The sequence below is a fragment of the Hemicordylus capensis genome, chromosome 2 (assembly GCF_027244095.1).
Source record: "Hemicordylus capensis ecotype Gifberg chromosome 2, rHemCap1.1.pri, whole genome shotgun sequence".
NCBI lineage: Eukaryota > Metazoa > Chordata > Lepidosauria > Squamata > Cordylidae > Hemicordylus > Hemicordylus capensis.
In genome coordinates this window covers 157823978-157846377 of record NC_069658.1, presented here as the reverse complement: position 1 = coordinate 157846377, position 22400 = coordinate 157823978, and the positions used below count along the sequence as shown (strand labels likewise).

Sequence of the window (22400 nt, the reverse complement as noted above, 5' to 3'; positions counted from 1 at the left end):
TTGTGTTGGCATTTACTTAGACATGCTAGCAAATGTCCAATACAAGCTCCATTAAACAGCCATATGTCCCCTTTTTTTCCCTCTTTAACTGAGGGGTGTAGCTATAATGGTACGGATGTGTTCAAAGAACCCAGCGGCCCCAGATCCTGAGAGCCCCCAGCTCCACCCCTCCCAATTTTCTTCATTATTTATTCTGAGGGGCCACCGGGGAGACATGCGAACACGGGCCCCCTCTCCCCTAGCTATGCCCCTGCATTGAGCATTGGTGTGCCTTTCAGCTTGGGATATGATAGAGGGGTGGTGGGGCTGTGTAGAAAAACGTAGTGAGTAGCAATGAGAGATACCTTTGGCCCAGGCACAGAGTATACAGAGGTGGTAGGTTTTGGATTGCCTCTGTTGCCAGCCATCATCCCTGCACCATCTGGTACTGAGATTCAGCCTGTTCATGGTTGTGGGAATAAGTATCTCTGGGAGACAAGGATGAGCTGAGCTGAGCAGAGGAGGGAGAAGCATGGAGCACAGAGCAGGGTATTCTTCTAGGGTACCCAAATATCTAATTGTCCTGGAGATTTCCTGAAGGAAGCTGTATGCATATGCTAATTTGTTTTTAGATGAAATGTGTAGCCAAGTTCCTGTTCCTCCTCTTGAAATGCTAATGATTCATTTATAGACCCAAGGCCTTGCACCAATGAAGAGAAGAAACGAAACTGAAGTTACAGAATTTGTCCTGACTGGATTTTCAAACTTCCCAGACTTGCAGTTGGTGCTGTTTGTTGTATTTTCCCTCATGTATTTGGCATCTCTTTCTGGAAATGTTATAATTATGGCTATAATCTGGCTGAATCGCAGTTTGCACATTCCCATGTATTTCTTCCTCTCACTCTTGTCCTTCTCAGAAAGCTGCTACACATTTGTCATTGTCCCCAACATGCTGGTAACTCTTCTCTTGGGAAGGAAGACGATCTCTTTTGCTGGATGTGTGACACAAATGTTTTTCTTCATCGGCATTGCGTGCACTAACTGCCTAATCCTCATTGGGATGGGATATGACCGCTATGTGGCCGTGTGCCACCCCTTGCATTATCATCTTATGATGAACAGGAGAGTTTGTTTGCAGTTGGGAGCTTCTTTGGCAGTGAGTGGCTTCTTTTTCTCATTTATTGAGACATACCTTGTATTCCACTTGCCCTTCTATGGAGGAAACAGAATTGACCACTACTTCTGTGATGTTGCACCTGTGGTCAAGTTGGCTTGCCCTCCTGATCAGAACACTGAAGTTGTGATTTTAGCACTCTGTACAATATTTATCCTTGGCTCCTTTCTCTCTGTCATCCTTTCTTATTTTTTCATCTTTGTCACTGTCCTAAGAATTCCCTCTGCAGAGGGGAAGCGCAAAGCATTTTCTACCTGTACCTCCCACCTTATTGTTGTGATTGTGCACTTTGGATGTGCTTCTGCCACCTACTTAAGGCCAATCTCCAGTTACATCCCTGGAAAAGACATCATGGTGTCTATCATGTACACACTAGTAACTCCACTTTTGAATCCCATTGTCTACAGTCTTAGAAATAAAGACATCCAAACTGCTCTCAGAAAACTCCTTATCAAAGAAATCCTCAACTGGAGAACAGGGAGAATTCATGCTCTTGTGTTGTGAATTTATAAAGGAGCATGAAGAGTCAGGGACATAGCAGAACAAGGGTACCAACGAAAAGTAACAACCACAACCAAGAGCCAGTTCAGCTGAACAGCCTCTGCTTCATGTGACAAGGATGGAGTCATGGTGAGAACTTGCCCACCCAGACATCATTAAAAGACATGCTAATGCAATCTCAGCACATCCTTTAATCACATGTGAGGGGTGTTCATCAGAATCGACCTGTTTAAATAGGCTTTTGGAGCTAAATAGGGGTGTTTTTTTAGAGGGGATACACATGTGATTAGAGGACATAAGATCACCTTTTGTTTTTGTTTGTTTGTTTGCATTTCTATCCCACTCTTCCTTCAAGGACCCTAGAGTACATAACCAGTACATGGTTGGTTCTGAAGGTATATCCTTCAGTGATGTGGGGCTGGGTGTGTTCTCACCACAGCCCCATCCTCCTTGTATGTAAAGGAGGATGTTCAGCTGAATCAGCTCCAAGGGTTTCTGGCATAGGCTTTCTTTTCTTTGCAAAATGCTGAATGTAAGAGAGATTCCTTGGGTTTGAAAAAGCTTTTACATAGTAAACGTTTTACATAGTATGATGTGACTGCTGAAACTGCTTTTGAATGCATTCTCAATAGTAATGGAGGATGTTCTGCTCCCAACTATAAGTATCAAAAACTACAGAAGCACTTGTGATATTTTTGGAAATGTATTTTTAAGAAGTATTCAACAAAACTATTAGTAATTTTGTCATAGTCATTTCAATTTTTAGTTTCTCATTTCAAGCTTAATTTGTTTATATTACTTGATATGAGTACATATTACTTAATATATTACTTAATATTTGTTCATATTAATTACTTGTTTTATTCATATTACTTAAGGGTGGGCCACTACGTCTGGTGCCACATAGTGTATATTTTAGTCCAGTTTGTATTCCTTTCTTGTAGGTTGTGCTACCTCTTTCCTGAGTTTTAAAGTCTCTTATTTTTGTGGATGAACCTATGTAGGTTATTTTTCATTTTTTCCTTTCAAGTACTGTTTGTCACTGATTAATTAGATGCTTCCAACAAGATTTCATGCTGTTCTTTAAAGAGCCACCCAATTTGAAATCTCGCATTGCATTTACTAGCCACTAGATGTCACTGATGCTCTCTATACAGCAGAAATTCTACAGAGAGAAAAGTTAGACCAACAGAAGTGCAATTTTTCAGAATTGAGGACTCTATTGAAGTTTGCAGTGGCATTCAAATGTGTGAGAGAGACATCAAAGAAAGCTATAATCCCAGGGACATGGATACAATCCAGCCAAAGTTAAATATTTCTGTAGAATATTCAAAATGATGTGTGGGGGTGGGGCAGGCAGAGAGGGTTTGGTATAAGATGCTGCCTTGGGTGTTGCCTACTATGAACTATGAACTCTATGAACTATGAAGTAGGTGTTGCCTACTATGAACTATGAACTCCGCCCCAAAGAACTCCCCCAAAGGGGAGAAAGGTTAAAAAAAGGTTTTTTTCACTTTTAAAAAAATCACGAACCCCCTGAACTGTCAGGGTTTGGTCCAATGTTGGACCGAATTGCTGGGGGATTCGGTTCAACCCCAAACCATCAAACGGAACTGGTTCAGGGTTGAACCTGTTTGCACATCCCTACTAGTTGGCCCTTCCCCTCTGCAGAGACCCTGGGGGATGATAGAGAAAGAGGAAATGGAGTCCTGTAAGGCAGCCCCTTTAAGGACTAACAGGCAGGATGGGAATGGAAGGAAGGGGAGGGGCTAAGAGGGGTGGCGGCTGACCCTGGAAACAGCTATAATGGGCTTGAAGCCAGTGATGAGGAAGCCAGGGGAGATGGAGGGTGGCTTCCTGTATGGGCTCCCGGGGAAGAGCAAGGCCTTTCCTCTCCCTGGCAGATGGAGGAGAAACAGGGTGCTTGGAGCCCCCTCCCCATCCCTCTGAGGCCTGGATGCTAGTGAGGAGGGAATGGTGATGCTAGTGAGGAGGAAATGCCACAATTGGATTTGCCTTTTTCACACCTGCTGCACACTGAGTTGACACTTTCAATTTCACAAAACACCCAGGATCCCTCTCCTGTTCATTCACCAACAGATAAGACCCCCAGCAGGGTATATGTCAAGCGGGAGTGTTTTGCCCATAAATACCTCACAGCTTAATATAGAGTTGTGGTCTCTGAAAAATTACTCTCCTAAGCAGGGAATATGGCAGAATAGAAATGTGTGGCCTCCTGTTTCAAACCCTAGTTTTTGAGCAACCTGATTTATTCAGGATAAAAGATGAAAGCATTTGATGCCGGATATTTCACCTGCTGGTACCTTTCTAGGACAACCTTATTTCACTTCTGGGTTGAATGCAAAAGAACTTCTTATTTGGGGAAGAACTGCTTGCATAAATTTCATAATATAATATCAAATGTCAATATAGTCACTAAGGACGAGTTACAAAAAAGGTTGATAGAGAGTTGGTCTGAGGAGGAGAGCTGGTCTTGTGGTAGTGAGCATGAATTGTCCCCTTGGCTATGCAGGTCCACCTTGGGTGACTGCATGTGAGCATTGTAAGATACCCCCCTTAGGAGATGGGCCCATCGTTGAGTGGAAGAAGAGCACCTGCAGGCTTGCATGCAGAAGGCCCCAGGGACACACGCCCTGGCAGCATCTCTGGTACGGCTGAGAGAGGACCCCCCCCCCGGCCTGCCTAAAACACTGGAGAGCCACTGCCCGTCAGTGTAGACAATATTGAGCTGGGGGGACCAATGGTCTGACTCAGTATAAGGCAGCTTCCTATGTTCCTAAGGGGAAATACCATGCTTGAGTGTTTTCAAGTTAGGAACTTAATACTACATTTGGAAAGCTCTAAGATTTTGGGTAGAAAACCAATGGATTTTTAGAACTTATCAAAAACAATATTTTCTGTTCTAAAGGCTTAACATCTATTCTCTGTGAAAATAGATGGAACCAAACAGGCCGCAATTACATGAAAAAGTGGGAGTTGGATTTCAATACAGTTTTTTGGGACCAGAATGCTGGGGTGGGGGATGGAATCAATGCTATCTTAAATCATGATATTTGGATATTAGAGAAGTAAATGCAAAGCTTTTGAGAGCCAGTGTGGTGTAGTGGTTAGAGTGCAGGACTAGGACCGGGGAGACCCGAGTTCAAGTCCCCATTCAGCCATGAAACTAGCTGGGTGACTCTGGGCCAGTCACTTCTCTCTCAGCCTAACCTACTTCTCAGGGTTGTTGTGAAAGAGAAACTCAAGTATGTAGTACATCGCTCTGGGCTCCTTGGAGGAAGAGTGGGATATAAATGTAAAATAATAATAATAATAATAAATTATTATTATTATTATTATTATTATTATTATTATTATTATTAATCAGAGGCAGGACTCGGCCTCACTTAGAGGAACTGTTGGGAGGGTGGGCCTGCCCTACAAAGGGAAGAAAGCCCGGGAAGTTCCAGTCCAAGGGACCAATCCAGAGGGCTGGGCTGGGTTTTCTGGCCCCACTCCTTTCTGGAGCAGAGGGAGCTTTGCTAGGCTGCTGCTGGTTCAGGTCTGTCCCAGGAGGGCCCTGAGGAAGCCGCAGGCTGAGCTGCTGGGGATTTGGGAAGGCCGCAGCCTGTGAGTAATAAGGACCAGTGCGAAGCTCGACGTGTTAGGAGGACGGTGGCTTTTCTTTTCTGTCATTGCTTGGAGTGTGAGTTGCCATGGAATGAAATCTCTCTCTTGCAATCTGCTGTGTGAAAAGACACTTGTTCTTATGACATACCTTTCCCTTTCAATCTAATCATAAGTCCTTGTTACTGAAGTGTGCTACTCTTCATGTTGGGTCTGTCACACGCCTTTGGAGGCCTAGGACTGCTCAGCCTTTGGGGGGAGGATTGGTTTGTGTGTAGTTGTGTGTTGTGTTTTTCCCCTCCCAGGTTGAAAAGGGGTATGTGAGCAGCCTGTGTGATTTGAAAGCCAGCCAGTTTATGTGTGTGTGCTCTCCTTACATTCCCAGCTTCCTCCTGTCCCTGGTCTGGAACTCGTGCATGTGTGTGTGTGTGTGTGTGTGAGAGAGAGAGAGAGAGATCCCCACCACACACACACTTCTTGTTGAAGCCTCTGTCTCTGTGTGCATGATGTGTGTGATTTACCATGTAGTGGCTGGTGTGTTGGGTTTACTTTGAAGACTATTGCTTATTGCTCTAATCTGGTGGTCTCTGTGTTCTTAGAAATCCTCTTGACTTGACAGTAATGGCAGGGAGAAACCTTTCTGGCCTCCTGTCTTTGGTTGGTTGGCTTCCCATACAGTGCTGCTTCCGGACGGTATATGACTCTAGATGTGTTTGGAAGATAGTTTGTCTTTCCCAATGGAGAGACTATTTTAAGAGCATAAGAACAGCCCGGCTGGATCAGGCCCAAGGCCCATCTAGGAGAGCATCCCGTTTTGCACAGTGGCCCTCCAGATGCCACTGGAAGCCACAGGCAGGAGTTGAGGGCGTGCCCTCCCTCCTGCCATTACTCCCCTGCAACTGAGGCTGGAGGTGGCCTTTAGCCCTCTGACTAGTAGCCAATGATAGACCTCTCCTCCATAAAGTTATCCAAACCCCTCTTAAAGCCATCCAGGTTGTTGGCTGTCACCACATCTCGTGGCAGAGAATTCCACAAGTTGATTATGCGTTGTATGAAAAAGTACTTCCGTTTGCTGGTCCTAAATTTCCTGGCAATCAATTTCATGGGATGACCCCTGGTTCTAGTGTTATGGGAGAGGGAGAAGAATTTCTATCTACTTTCTCCATACCATGCATGATTTTATAGACCTCTATCATGTCTCCTCGCAGTCATCTTTTTTCTAAACTAAAAAGCCCCACCAGGTGTTCTAGCTTTGCATCATAAGAAGGGTGCTCTAGGCCACTGATCATCTTGGTTGCCCTCTTCTGCTCCTTTTCCACTTCTACAATGTCCTTTTTTAGATGTGGTGACCAGAATTGCATGCAGCACTCTGGGTGTGGCTGCATAATATTATAATGCCCTTTTGTATTAGGGCATTATAATATTAGCAGTGTTATTTTCAATCCCCTCCCTAATGATCCCTAGCATTGAATTGGCCTTTTTCACAGCTACCACACATTGAGTCAACACTTTCAACAAGCTGTCCACCACGACCCCAAGATCCCTCTCCTGGTCAGTCACCGACAGCTCATATCCCATCAGTGTATACTTGAATTTGGGGTTTTTCGTCCCAATGTGCATCACTTCACACTTGCCAACACTGAACTGCATTTGCCATTTTGTCGACCACTCACCCAGTTTGAAGAGATCCTTTTGGAGCTCCTCACAATCAGTTTTGGATTTCACTACCCAAAAGTTTGGCATCATCTGCAAATCTGGCCACCTCGCTGCTTACCCCTGCTTTTCTCTTCTCTCACAACAGCCCTGTGAGATGAGAGTGTTCCCTCCTCCCTCCTGTATTTATTCAAATAGAAGATGATTCCAAAGTTAAGACAACCCCCTTGAAAAATACAGTTATAAAAGGAACAGGTGTCTAAATTTAAGACACACACACACACGGGATGTGCACGTAACCACGAAGGCACGGTCCAGCGCTGGCGGGGGTCTCCCTTTAAAGGCGGGGGGTTGCACTTACCTCTCCCGCCGCTTTTCCCCTGCTGTCGCTCTGTTTTTTGGAAACGATTTTGGGGCAGCAGCATTCCTCCCTGCTGCCCCTGCTCCCATTGTTAGCTGGAAATACCGGAAGTATCAAGCGCCCATGTACTTCTGGTATTTCCGGCTAACGACGGGGAAGGAAGGAATGCTGCCGCCCAAAAATTGTTTCCAAAAACCGGAGCACCAGTGGAGGAAAAGCGGTGGGAGGGGTAAGTGCAAACCGCCGCCCTTAAAGAACCACCCCCCGCCAGCACCGGATTGCCGGACCAGGCCAAGTTCGAACCGGTTCAGAGGCCTCTGTCATGGCCTCCAGATCAGTTCAGGTAAATATGTTTGCTTGTTTTTTAAATGCAGGTTCCCTCCATCTTTCTTCTAAATTTTTATCAGGCATCCAATAGCATACAAAATCCTGTACATGTAAATTAAGAGACCCTGCTAACTGAACAAGAAAAATCTTTTAAAGTTGTGATTCTCTCTAATATATTTTATATTATAGAGGGAGATAATATCGGGGAGAGCATCTGACTCTATCCAGCCCCAGCACAGCATCTGTCCAGTGGCTGTTGTGGGTGTCTATCACATATTTCTTTTTAGAGTGTGAGCCCTTTTGAGACAGAGAATCATCTATTTATCCACTATTTATTTTTTCTATGTAAACAACTTTGAGAATGCTGATTGGAAAATGGTATATACAGTAAATGTTCACTGTAGTGTTAGCTGTGAGTTTGTGGCTTGGTCTCCCATACTCCAAAATTACTACTTCCCCATACCTACCAGAACACTGAAGGGTTTATAAAATTCAGAACTGGTAGACACTCCATCCTAACATACAAAATCGGCACCTCAGACATTTAACTATTTTTAATTACCTTACATTATTTTATTTATTTATTTATTTATTTATCAGATTTATATACCACCCAAACTTTCGTCTCTGGGTGGTTAACATAAAATAATTAAAACACATATAAAAAGTTAAAACAATTTAAAATCAACCACAAAATTAAAACTGACACATTTTTAAAAGCTGAGAAAGCTTGGGTGAAAAGATGGATTTTCAGATTTATTTTTTTTAATTGCCAGAGATGGGGAGGATCGTATCTTAGTAGGGAGCGCATTCCACAATCTCGGGGCAGCAACCGAGAAGGCCCGTCTCTGTGTAGCCACCAGATGAGTTGGTGGTAACTGGAGACGGACCTCCTCAAATGACCTCATTGGGCGGTGGGAATACCTGAGGGACCGCCTGCTTCCAAGGGTTGCTGCCCGCTTGACGAGGTCATCTGAGGGGGCTCTGCTCCAGGTGCCGACAATGAGGGAGGCTCAGTTGTTGTGCACGCGGGACAGGGCCTTCTCTGTTGCTGCCCCCAGACTCTGGAATGCTCTCCCGGTGGCTGTTCACTCCTCGGTCTCCATCACAGCTTTTAGAAAGCATGTTAAATCCTGGCTTTTTACCCAGGCTTTTATTTGATTGACTCTGCTGCTGCTCTTTGTACTCTGTATTGCTTTTATGATTTTGTTTTAAATTTTTAGCTTGATAGTTTAATTGTGTCTTTCTTACAATCTCTTAAAAAAAATTTTGCTGTAAACCGCCTTGGGGTTGTTTTAATGAAAGGCGGTATATAAATTTAACAATAAAATAAATAAATAAATAAATAAATAGTGGAGAAGAAGCACTCTTAAATACTCTCTCTTAAATAAAAATTAGATAATAAGACATTCTCTTAAATAAAATGTAAGTGTCATTGTTCTCAGTGGAAGGACTACCTAGTCAGCCAATACAGCTTTTAGGCAACTTGAGTCCTGTGTAGTGTTTTGTCCTAAGCACTGCACAAAAGGCAAATTGTGGCATCTTCTTTGGCATAAAGAATGTATCAGCTAGTAGAAGAACCCCGGTTGCTATTGGCGCTTCCAGAAGCTAATCTTTTTATGCAATCCATAGTAGATCCTGGGACGGCCCCATGTACAGAATAGATGGCTACTAGAATCGTATAGCTACTTATCTATAGATCTATACAGAATAGGTGCCTAGTTATCAGTGGCTACTAGTCTGGAGGCTATAGGCCACCTCCAGCCTCAGAGGCAAGATGCCTCTAAATACCAGTTGCAGGGGAGCAACAGCAAGAGAGAGGGCATGCCCTCACCTCTTGCCTGTGGCTTCTCAGAGGCAACTGGTGGGCCACTGTGTGAAACAGGATGCTAAACTAGCTAGGCCTGATCCCACAGGGCATGTTCTTATGAGTGAGTTTGGGTAGACTGAGGTGGGGGGCGGGGGGCGGGATTCTGTAACTTGCAAGTGGTTCCTGCTACACAGAACCTGATGCCTGGAAGTTACCAAAATACGTTTTAATATTTTATTAAAATGTACTGAATGAAATAAACAATAAGACATACAAATGTATGGATTTTAACTATATACAAACTGGGTGGGGAAAAGGTTTTTAACTATATAAGAATGGGGGGGGGTTGCGCCAGAGCAACATTGGCCAAGGGTGCCACAACCCCTTGAGCTGGCACTGCATCTCTCCACGCACAGGGTTGTCCAAGGCGGTGGAGGGAAGGGAAGGCAGGAAGGCAAGAGGCGCCCGCCCGTGCCGGAGAAGGATGGGGATATTTTATATGCCCTTTTGGATATCAATAACACTGAATTTTGTTTGTATATTTTTAACGTGATGCATTGTTCATATTACTGTTCATTTTAAATGAGCAAATGAAACATGTTGTTGTTGTTATTGAAATCCCACCATACTACAGCCCTGACAAAAATAGTTAAGCTTGGGGAAGAAGCTTCCTTTGGAACCCACAGAAGGAGAGGAGAGCTGATCTTGTGGTAGCAAGCATGAATTGCCCCTTTGTATTTCACAAAGCTGAGACTGTTGGATGATTTGGTCCTGCTGCTCTTTACACCTTGTAGCTGTAGTCTCCTGTCCTCTGTTAAGCTGCTGCTGTACTATATTACACATGTCCTTAATGTTCGTCTGCAGCAGAGACATGGGGCCAGGAGCAGGAGAGGAAGGCAGCGAGGGATCCATTTAAAAATCTTGTCTCCAGGCCCACTCCAACCTTGGTACGCCCCTGTATATAAAATAAATGAAATACGGCACTAAGTTTGAGATATTAATAACAGCAATAGAACGAAAAATACACTGAGCTTTTCAGTTAAGGCTGCAATTCTGTACACACTTACTTGATTGAAAATCTGATTGAAACCCTAAGCAGGCATGCATCAAATGGATTGCACTATAAATCCAAAAACTTTAAACATTACAATACACAGATAGCCAATCAATCACTCAATCAGCCTTTATTACGGTCATAGACGAGTATAAAGTATAAGGGTGATTACATGATAAAAATGGGAGTAGATAAAAAGTGTGTGGTACTTAAGGTACATATTAATACTAAAACTACTAAAAATAGTAGCAAGTACACCAGAAGCATGAGGGCATAAAAGCCTGAAAATACCCTGAATACTCCCGCTGAATAAAGGCCTGAATACCCCTGCTAACTGGGCAAAGAGCCACGTTTTACTGTGGTGATTCTCTTTATTTAGCAGGGGGAGAGTAACTGGCCCTATCCACCCCCCAGCACAGTATTTCCAGTGACTGTTGCTGCTGTCTATCTTATGTTTCTTTTTAGATTGTGAGCCCTTTGGGGACAGGGAGCCATCTTATTGATTTGTTATTTCTCTGTGTAAACCTCCCTGAGCCATTTTTGGAAGGGCGATATAGAAATCGAATGATTGAATGCATGAATGAAAAGTAATAAAAGGCATGGGGGGGGGGATAAAATGGATGTAAAAAGATTAAAAGACATGAGAAGACAGAAATACATAAAAGCCTAAGTATTAAAACTGGTATTCTATACCATTTGCATGGTATATGGTGCATGTTGTTCTGTTGATTGATTGATTGATTAATTGATTGATTGATCTTAATCAAGTTTGATTGATCTGACATCAAGTTGGTGTCAACCCTTCGCAACCACATGGTATTCTATACCATTTTAGTAATAACCTTTGCATTTAGTTCTCTAATATCCAACGATAATGTTTTAAGATAGCATTGATTCCATCCCCCACCCCAGCACTCTGATCCCAAAACTGTATTGAAATCCAACTCCCACCTTTTCATAGAATTGTGGCCTTTTTGGTTCCATATATGGATATATGTTTTTAAGAGAGAATAGATGTTAAGTAGGGTTGTGCATTTTGTTTTTTTGTTTGGTTTGGTTTTTGGAACGAATCCAAAACACCCCAATTTTGTTCTTTGTTCGAAATTGCAAAATCTGAATCCGAAATGTTTTGGATTTTAAAAAATGGCCCCAGAGAAAAACTAGTGGGTGTGGGTGGTAGTGCCCAATGGGTGGAAACTACCACCTAAATTTCAGAGGAATTGGGCAAAGGGCTGGTTTTTGGTGAATTTTTGAAGTATAGGATTTTTCCCATAAGGAAGAATGGAGGTTTTAGCAAAAGTATAGCTTGATGTTGGGGGGAAAGGGGTGGCCCAGAGCAGAGTAGGGTGGGTGGTAGTGTCCAGTGGGGGCTAGGAAGCTGCCAGAATTATTTCAAAGGAATTGGGCAGAAGACTGATTTTTAAAGATGTAATGGAGTTTGCGTGTCTGTGAAGTTCTTCCCCATAGGGAATGATGGACCTCCATAATTCCTGCCCCATAACTGCACTTGGGGGGCCCAGGTAGCCCAGAGCAAGTGGTGGTGTAGAGCACATAGGGTGCCAACCACCCCCATGGGTTGCTAACCCATGGGGTACTGGGTTCTGTTGTTTCTGAGATGTTTTGAGTGTAGATTCAGATTCTCTGGTAGCATATGAGAGTGAATTCATGGTTTGTCATTGAAAATCTCATATGCTATCAGAGAATCTATACTCAGAACACCTCAGAAACAACAGAACCCAGCACCCCATGGGTTAGCAACCCATGGGGGTAGTTGGCACCCTATGTGCACTACACCACCACTCACTTCCGGCCACCCCTGTGCCCCCCAGGTGGCGTTATGGGTCTGCTGAAACCTCCATTATTCCCTAGGTGGAGGGGAACCTTAAAGAAGCGTAAACTTCCAACAATTCCTAAGAAATCAGCCCTTTGCCCTATTCCTTTGGAATCTGGGTTGTGGCAGGCACCCCTTGGGGCACTGCCACCCAGCCCACTGTTTTGCCCCTCAGGCCCACTTTCTGCCCTGAATCTGCCCCAAAGACATTTCAACTTCATAAATTCTTTAAAAATCAGCCCTTTCCCCAATTCCTTTGGAATCTGGGTGGCAGTAGACACCCATTGGGGCACTACCACCTGAACCACTCTTCTGCCCATAAAGCCCCCTTTCTGCCCCCAATCCACCCCAAATAACATCAACATCACACATCAATAACAGCAGAGATTTGGAAAAAATCAGGCAGATTTCCAAAGGTCATGCACATCCACATCCCCCCGCCGCCCGAAATGCAATTGATCTACACACAACAATGTGAAGCAACAACAACGAAATGCACACTGCCCCACTGGCCAATGAGAGTAAATGCACACTGCCCCACTAGCCAATGAGGGTAAAATTTACCCTTAAATTTGCTTAAAAGGAATAAGGAGGCAATTGCCAGCAGATCAGCCTGTGCTTTCGCTGGCCAATCTGCGGGCTGGAAGGGCTGGAAATTCAAACAGATGTCAAAACTCAAAATGGAGACTGAAGGAGAAAGACTTTCTGCGATTGCAAAATGGAGTTCCAAAACAGCCGAAACAACAAAACGTTTTGTATCCAAAACAGGGATGTTTTGTTTTGGCTACAAAATTTTCTCTTTTGAGCACTGGGTGTTTTGTTTTGGCTACAAAACAGCCAAAATGGCCTGTTTTGTGCACAAAACGTTTTGTATCCAAAACAAAACACACATCCCTAATGTTAAGCCTTTAGAACAGAAAAAAATATTGTTTTTTATAAGTTCTAACAATCTTTTGGTTTTCTACCCAACATCTTAGAACTTTTCAAATTTAGTATTGTAAAGCTCAGTAAGTATTGTCTACACCAGGGCTGCTCAACTTCGGCACTGCAGCTGTTTTTGGACCACAGCTCCCATCATCCAGCCACAGTGGCCAGTAGTGAGGGATGATAGGAGTTGTACGCCAACGTCTTCAGGAGGACCAAAGTTGAGCAGCCTTGGTCTACACTGATGGGCAGTAGCTCTCCAAGGTTTTAGGCAGGGCGATGGTGGGGGAATGTACCTGGGGCCTTCTGCAGGCAAGCCTGCAGATGCTCTTCCACTCAACTATGTCCCCATCTTCTATGGGGAGTATCTTACAATGCTCACATGCAGTCACCCAAGGTGGACCTGCAGAGCAAACGGGATAATCCATGCTCACTACCACAAGACCAGCTCTCCTCCTCAGACCACCTCCCTATTACCGTTTTTCCCCTAACATGTCCTTAGTGACTATATTGACATTGATGAATATATTATGAAATCTACGCAAGCAGTACAGTAGTAGTAGCAGTCTTTGAAATAAAACCATTTTGATCAGGATGTTTTTAATAAGCAGTCAAGCCATGCTTCTTCATTGCTAAAATAGATGTCAGTAATTTTGGATCTTGATTTAAGAGCAAAACTGGTCTATCAGATCCTCCAAAGGATTCGTATCTGTTATATGGATTACAACAATCCTAGCCTCAGACCAGGAGTGAGAGAGGCTATCAGTTCTTAATATTCATTAATTAGCTGACCTAATGTTAAAAAAAAAAAAAAGTCTGCCGCACATGTGCAGATGCCTCTGCGAGGCCCTGGGCCGTGCCAGGACTTGCGGAAGCCATATGTGCATGTGCGGCGGTGGACAAAATGGCCCCTGTGCCAACATACGGAGGCCCGAACAGGCCAAAAAATGCGGTAGGCCACAGTGGTGCTGACCAAGGTCGGTGGGGGGAGGAGGAACTTTCATGGGTCTCCCCGTGGCCTAGAGGAAGCCCCCCGAAGGGACTAAAGATTTTTTTTAAAAATAATTTTTTAAAAAAAAATCGCGAACTCCCTGAACCGTCGGTGGGGTTTGGTCCAAGGTCGGACCGAACCAGGGAGAAGGGGGGTTTGATTTGACCACGGAACCATTGGACCGAAGCCCTTTCGAACTGTTCGCACATCCCTAAACTAGATCTGGACTGGACATAACCTTCTGAAATTTGACCACGGAACCATTGGACCGAAGCCCTTTCGAACTGTTCGCACATCTCTAAACTAGATATGGACTGGACATAACCTTCTGAAACTAGATATGAAATGGACATAACCTTCTGAAATTTCTTGCAAAAATCTGATGGTAACTCATCCCTACTTTGCTAAGCTTTGTATTTGAGAGCCAGCATGGTATAGTGGTTAGAGTGCTGGACTAGGACCGGGGAGACCCGAGTTCAAATCCCCATTCAGCCATGAAACTAGCTGGGTGACTCTGGGCCAGTCACTTCTCTCTCAGCCTAACCTACTTCACAGGGATGTTGTGAAAGAGAAACTTAAGTATGTAGTACATCGCTCTGGGCTCCTTGGAGGAAGAGCGGGATATAAATGTAAAATAATAATAATAAGCTGATTCAGAAAAACTACTAGAAGAATATAAATGTTCATGATAAGTAGCAAATTGATTGGAAATATCATCTGACAGACAAAATATTTGATTTCGTTCTTGCAATCTTGAGTCCATTTCTGTATTTAATCCTCTAACTAACTGTGATTAATTTGCGGGATTTATGTATGAGAGCTCTTTTATATGTTTCATATGTTGTAGAACTATATATTTGTATGTATATATATATATTTGAAAAGTCAATGATTTATAAAAAATATAGAAAAACCTTCATTAGGCTCTGTTCCTATTCACCATAACATGCCATGTGCTCACAAAAGCCTCCATTGTCTGAGTGCAGAATTTGAGGTTTTCTCCTAAATGTTTGCAACATTAACAATATTTGCATGTGTTTACTGATATCAGTGTGAGTTGTTTCAAGGGGAATATTTCTCTCTTTTTCCTTGCATTTGGAAAAAGTCGATCCGATTCCCTTTGCTTTCACACCGCATATGTATGCATATGCATGGATTGTACAATGCAGGTGTCGGTTTTTAGGTCTCTGACTAAAGCCTCTTTCTCCAGCTGAGATATAGCTTGGGAGTTGTCTTGATGACCTCATCTTCTGTGCCACAGCTTTGATAACTCTCTCTGTACGAGCACAGTCTTGCAGCTTTGCCTTTTTCTTTCTCACAGTCTACTTCAAATAGGCCATTCACCCAAAGAGACTGTGAGGCGCTCCAAAAGGCTCTCTCCAGACTGTGGGAGTCGGTGACAAAATGGCCAATGTGGTTCACTGTAAGCAAGTGAAACGTGATGCATATTGGGGCAAAAACCCCAAACTTCACATATATGCGGACAGGGTCTGAGCAGTCGGTGTCTGACCAAGATTGAGATCTGGGTTTTTGGTGGACAGCTCATTGAAAGTGTCGACTTAGTGTGCGGCAGCTGTGAAAAAGGCAAATTCCATGCTAGGGATCATTGGGAAGGGGACTAAAAATTAAAATGCTAATATTATAATGCCCTTATACAAATCTATATAATGCCCTTATACCATAGTGCATACAGTTCTGGTCACTGTATCTTAAGAAGGACATTGTAGAACTGGAAAAGGTGCAGAAAAGGGCAACCAAGATGATCAGGGGCCTGGAGCATCTTCTCTCTGAGGCATGACTACAATATCTGGGGCTTTTTAGTTTGGAAAAGAGCAGCTATGGGATGATATGGTAGAGGTTTATCAAATTATGCATGGAGTAGAGAGAGTGAAAGTTTTATCCCTCTCTCACAACACTAGGGGCCATCCTGTGAAACTGAGGGCCAGGAAAATGAAAGGACGTATTTTTCCGCACATAGCACATAATTAACCTATGGAATTCTCTGCCACTGGATGTAGTGACGGCCACCAGCTAGGATGGCTTTAAAAGGGACTTAGAGAAAATCATGGAGGACATGTCTATCAATGACTACTAATCTGGTGGCTATAGGCCACTTCCAGCCTCAAAGGCAGGATGCCTCCAAATATCACTCTCAGAGGAGTAACAAGAAGAGACAGGGCATGCACATACCTCTTGCCTGTGGGCTTTTTGGAGGCATCTGGTGGGCTACTGTGTGAAACAAGATGCTGGAGTAGATAGACCTTGGCCTGATCCAGCGGGGCTGTTCTTCTGGAGTCCATTCATAAGCAATTCCTTTCCAGTTATAACCAAACAATGCTTTCCCTTGAACATTTCAGAGCCTTTCTCAGTAGCATAAGTACTGTCAAGTGACTGACATTAAACTGGCTTCGGGTAGGGTACCATATAAGCGTCTTCAACTCTTAGTTTAATGGTTTCTCCATTTCCCCAAGTTCCCAGTGCAACGTTGCAGGCCCTCTGCCTTCTGCAAATACTTGTGTTCCCTTTTCTAGATCAGGGGTTCCGAACCAGTGGTACTTCACATGTTGCTGAACTACAGATCCCATCATCCCTAGCTGCAATTTATTGTGGCTAAGAATGATGGGAGTGGTAGTTCAGCAACATCTGGAGTATGTTGAGATATGGTGAAACTCCACCTTTCTCTGGCTCCAGCGCCTACAGAAGCAAGAGGTGGACACATCCATGCCCTGGCAAGGAACTGGGCTTGGGAGTATGCCAACAGTCCAACGCAGACAGGAAGCCCATTTCCGAGCTTGTCTTGACACTTGAGCCGTTCCTTCTTGCAATGAGCAGCTTGTGTGCCGAGGCGGCTGCTCTTCTCCTGGAGAAGATGATGAGTGTGCTCCAGCCCTCCCTGACCACTGGGGAAGCACCTGCCCCCCTGGCAGGTCAGTTGAGGACTGGAGTGGTGGCATGGCTCAGCAGCAAGTTGGGTCAATTGGCAGAGCATGGTTTGGCCTGCCGATGTGACCCAACTGTGAAGGGCAACACCCAGGTGGAGGGCCCTCCGGGTTCAAGAGGTTAGGCAGGCAGAGGAGAGGAGGCTGGGTCTGAACCAGGAGGAGGGTGCTGGAGTGCCTACTTCTAGTGTGCAGTCCATACCCAGCAGCAGTGTCATCTCCACTTCCTAGTCCAGCAGCATGGTGTCCCTGGCAGCGCCAATGCAGCCGGCACATCAGTGGTAGCTGGAAGTGAAAAGCGACTCCTGTTTAAGTTACTGTTCTTCACTTCATCTTGTGGCAGCATACTCCAAAAACCCATCCCAAACATGATGCACGATGGTGCACCTCTCTCATGCCCCCCATTCTTTTCTTCTTTCTAAACGAAAAGGTCCCAGTTGCCTCCACCTTTTCCCTTCCGGGAAGGAGCTACACCCCTGAGCTCTTTCATGGTCCTTTCCTATACCTGTCCAAGCTCTAACATAAGCTTGGTGAGTTGGGTTGAGCAGAACTGCACACAATGTTCCAAAGGTCTCTGCACCAATGTATTTTGGTGGCTGTCTCTACTTAATTCCTCAGCCAGAAAGAAGACAATGCAATACCTGGAAACCTATTAGGCTGCCCCGGCTGTTCTGCAACCCTTCCCTGTCCCATTGGCTCCCTCTCCTCCAAATGTGTGCTTAAAGGTCTCTTTTTCACCTTCTCCCTGCTCTCTTCTAGGCTGCGAAGGGTCTGCAGTTGCTGCAGGGAACTGTGGAAAGCCTCCCCCACAGGTGACTCCAAGCCCCCCAGACGGAGGTTCTGGAAGAGGAGGAACTGGATTGAGCCGGCTCCTCTTCCAACTGTGGCTCCTCCTCCAAATCCAAAGGGGGCCAGACGTCTTCGGGAGTCACCATCGGTGAGGAGGTGCCCCAGGCTCCTGGGGAATGGTTGGGACTGGGGGTGACACTTTGGGGCGGATGGGACAGCTAGTGCTTAGCAGACTGGCAGATTTGTGGGCCTTAATTTAAAATGTGTGGGCCTGAATTTCTTCTTCCCTTCCAGACTTGAGCACTGCAGCGCAGAAAAGAGATAGAGCCAAGGTAAGCTATCATTGAGTAAAGGGCCTTCCTCCACAGAGCCCAGTTCATTGCTGTGAGAGGCATTTGCCCCACAGGGGATCTGGGAGCACCCACCCTCTGCTGTGATCCCTTTCCCAGTTCTGCAATCTCCCTGAGAAGCAGCAGAATAACCCATGGAGGGGGTGGGGTCCCAAGAACTTGAAGCAACCCACGCAGTAAGGGTGTCTGATCCATTTCCAGGAAGCCACAGAGAAGTCCTTCCATCACTAACAGCTCAATGCTTCTAATTTTCAGATCATCCTCTGGTGGAAATATTTGCTGGATTCCATAGTGGAGAAAGTACAAGATGCTGAATCAAGGGGCATTGATACATTGGAATTCAGCAAGGCGGAGGCTGTTGATGCCATTTTGGTGAGTGAGATGCAGCAGAGAATGACCAAGAGCAGGCTCAGTCTAAACCTGACTTCCAAGACTGTGTGTTTGGGGCATCATCTTGTTTGTTTGTTGTTCTATTTATTTTTTCTCTAAGTAAACTTTTGTTGAAAAACAGTGTGAAAATGTTGTTGTGGGATCTGTCCCAATGAAGTCCATGGGTACTGATCAACTCTTTTCTGCTCTTTACCTTCTCCCAGGAGCTAATGGAGAACATAACAATACATCCGGACCCTGGCTCCCTCTTACGAAGAGCCATGGACACCGTCACGTTGCTCAGGTAGACGCATAGTCATCAGGGATTAAATAGGAGGGGGTTGTATCAGAAAAGGGCAGTGGCAAACTAGACGAGATCTGTAACTGGATCTGCCCTTTTAAAAAAGACGGCAATTAATTCTAAGGGGTTGGGTAAAATCTTTTTAAGTTATAAGGCTAGAGGTAGATAAGGCTAGAAGTAGCCTTATCTGCATCAGGGCCTCCCCAGGCCTGGATTTGTCATTTTTGAAAAAAGAGGAGAAACCATCACAGACCAACCGTTTTGACGCTTGCTTAGTTGCCCTGTTCCTCTTCTCTACATGAGCTTCCCTTGACTGAGTCACCAGCCCTGCTCACACTATGCAATCTTATATTCCCCCCCCCCCTTCCAGCAAAATTAAGCCGGCTTTGCCGCAAAAACTGAAGTTGGCAGTGCTGCACTTGGCGGTGTCTGGGGCCAATTACCTGGAGCCAGGGACCCAGGTAAATTCTCGGCTGGTGTAGGAGGTCACCCAAGCTTGGGATTACATCCCCCCCACATGCTCCAAAAGGCAGGAAGTAGTCATACTTGAAGATCCTTAACCCAGTGCATGTGGGCGGATCTCCTCAGTTCTACTTCCTGCCTTTGCTCCAGAAGGCTCGCATTACAGCTCGCTGGCTTTGGCCTAGTTAACTAGGCCTCTTCTTTTCTTCTGCTTATATTCCTATTGTTTTTGACTATTTCCAATCTATTCTTTACCTTCTTTTTGTCCGGATGCTCGTCACCCTGCAGAGAAGGAGTGCAACCGGACGCAGGCTTTTCGTAAGTCAGATGCTCTTTTTGTGGCCTTTAAGGCTTCTAAGATGGGATGCAAGGTCTCTTCAGCCATTATTGCTCGATGGGTTCATTCATGCATTACGATGTTGTATGAAGCCCAGAAACTTTCGGTGCCTGGTCAGATTACGGCGCACTCAACTACATCGGCAGCCACTTCCACTGTGTTATCTTCACCGGTGTCCCATGAAGAGATTTGCAAGGCGGCTACTTGGTCGTTGCCTTTTACATTTTCAAGGCATTACAAGTTGGATGAACATGAAGCTGCCAGAGCAGCATTTGGTCGGAGGGTCCTGCAACAGGTCCTTCCGGGTCAGTAGCTCCAGCTTGGGTATTTTCCCTCCCGTGGTTGGTGCTGTGGTATGTCCCAAGCTTGGGTGACCTCCTACACCAGCCGAGAAAGGTACATTGGTACTCACCGTGAAGGTGTCTTCTGGCTGGTGTAGAAGAGGTCACCCAAGGCCCGCCCGGGTTGTGTTAGGCTGGAGCTGATGATCTGGTTGTAGGGGGACAGTTTTTCTGTCTTTCTCCACATTATTGTTTGTATATTGTTGTATATTCTCTGTTGTGTTCTGTGGTTTTCATTCCGTAGCTTGAGCTGTTTTAAGCACTGAGGAGATCCGCCCACATGCACTGGGTTAAGGATCTTCAAGTATGACTACTTCCTGCCTTTTGGAGCATGTGGGGGGGATGTAATCCCAAGCTTGGGTGACCTCTTCTACACCAGCCAGAAGACACCTTCACGGTGAGTACCAATGTACCTTTCTCATTGAGCTTTTTCCTCCTGCGGCACAGACTCCTGCTGCTTCTACTCCTGGGGCCCTTGCAATGGTTTGACTGCCTGCAGAGGTTCTTCCTTACATTTCTGAGATATAATGTGTAAGCTCTTCTTCCGGGATAATTGTGAGTGGCCTTTCCTACTTCCAAATATCCTGGTTCTTTCTCGGCCCAACTGGAATCAAACACGATACTGCCGTAAGCATGAGTGCTTTTTCAGTATTGTGTTCTTAAGACAGGTTGTCTCTCCTACTCATGACCGATCTTCTCTTTTCCCCCTAGAATGTGACCTTTGAAAGTCTCCTGAGGATGATCCGGGGGTTTCTGGAGGAGGCCCCCACAGTCTCCAACTTAAACAGCATCTTGAAGGTAAGTGCAATTTAATGTGCAATGTGCAATTTAATGTGTAATGTGCCCTATTCGGACATTAGGCAGTACATGTGGATAGGTGTCTGAACACTTGGACGTGATTTTGTGTGCATGACTGTAGTTGCATTCCTTTAAAAAGTGAACCTGGGTAGAGGCCCCTCCAAGGCATGGTCCAGATGGGAAGTGTCTAGCAGTGCCTGTCTTCCACAGCCTGTATGTATAGCTGTCCCTGTGTACACTTCTGCACCTGTGCACTGTCCACTCGTTGTCCGAGTGTTGAACATCAGGTGTCAATGGGGCTTCTGTCTTCATCCTTTCAGACATCTGCACCTGGTCTGACAGAAGGAAGCAGCAGACCCCATTCTCTTTGTTGATTTAGAGTATTTCTAGGCCACTTCCCAATTAGAAGCAAACTGGCTGAGAAGAAGGAGAAAAACATCAGTCCAATAAACAACCCTTCACAAATATTTAAGATCTTTTAAACTTAATTTTGGGGGATGTTTGTACAGGAATAGATCACCCTTAAACTTGTTTGGGCCATCAGTCAATGGATATTCCTGTAATGGGGCAAATTCCTTCCGGGCTTAGCTCTCAGTAGCATGGCAAGGGATTATTTAGGTCAGTGCAGTGACTGAGCTGCTCTTTCAACCCACAGGAGCTCTCGCGGTACATCAGTGCCAAGGAGCCCAAACTGAAGGCTCTGGGCCAGGAAGCCTGCAGGTGCATTTTGAGCCATGCTGCCAGCCTGCCAGGTTTTGATGTAAGTACCCCTCTGTGGACATGGCTTGGCTCTTATTCAAAATCCTCCGGGACCCCTGTCAGGTTCCAGGTTCAGAAGAAGACCTCCCATTGGTCTCTGGTCACACGGGGGCTGCCTGGCAGCACACCTGCTGCAGAAGGGCTGTTTCCATTGGGGCTCACCCAATGCCCCTTGGGACAGCAGCAGTGGCAGGAGGAACAGCAGAGAGCTGGGTTCCCCCTGTGTCTCTTCTGGCTGCCCAGTGCCCCAGAGAGCCACACTCCAGCTTTGGTAATCCTCAACTTTGCACCCAACTGTATCATCTTTTTGGTACTCATAGACACGGAAAAAGAAGTCCACATATTTAATAAATAAAATGCATCTCTATTTCTACAGCTCAAGACACTGAAGTATCCTTTCGCCATAAGGATAAAGAGCAGCATCCAAGGTAACTTGGGCTATTTCCAGGGAAGGGGGGGGGCAGAACTGTATCCCTGTAGACCCTCCTTCATTTATTCAACATGCATGAGTCCCTCCTTACCTCTTATCAAAGTCAATTCAAATAAGAAAATCAAGTCTTTTCTCTTCTCTTCAGATGATCTTGTCTTGGAAGACTTTAACGAGGAAGAGGAGTTTGGTAAATATATGAGAATCAGAAAGGAGAGAGTGGGAATGATTGAATAGCCATTGGATATAAGCCAGAGACTTCATGTTTTGTTTTCTGTTTTGTTTTGTAGGATGAG

At 45.0% G+C, this 22400-nt stretch overlaps 2 protein-coding genes across 6 annotated transcripts in view; one reads left to right on the top strand and one right to left on the bottom strand.

The window, feature by feature from the left end:
- The window catches only part of LOC128347162 (C-type lectin domain family 12 member B-like), an 80383-nt gene extending 73310 nt beyond the window's left edge, over window positions 1–7073 (bottom strand). For 2 of the 5 annotated variants that reach the window (XM_053301381.1, XM_053301385.1), the window contains exon 1: window positions 6955–7073. The gene's annotated coding sequence lies outside the window, so the exon portion shown is untranslated. Of the gene's footprint in view, window positions 1–344; window positions 1139–5432; window positions 5696–6954 lie in introns of those variants that run through there. The other 3 variants (XM_053301382.1, XM_053301384.1, XM_053301383.1) reach the window with 3 other exon arrangements.
- On the top strand, window positions 689–1657 carry LOC128343697 (olfactory receptor 10T2-like). Its single transcript, XM_053293132.1, has one exon. The coding sequence runs from the start codon at window positions 689–691 to the stop codon at window positions 1655–1657; it is 969 nt and encodes a 322-aa protein (XP_053149107.1).
- Window positions 7074–22400: the final 15327 nt, after the last annotated feature.

Excerpts from the sequence above, each read along its gene's own strand:
- LOC128343697 (XM_053293132.1), top strand. The coding sequence starts at position 689 with ATGAAGAGAAGAAACGAAACTGAAGTTACAGAATTTGTCCTGACTGGA.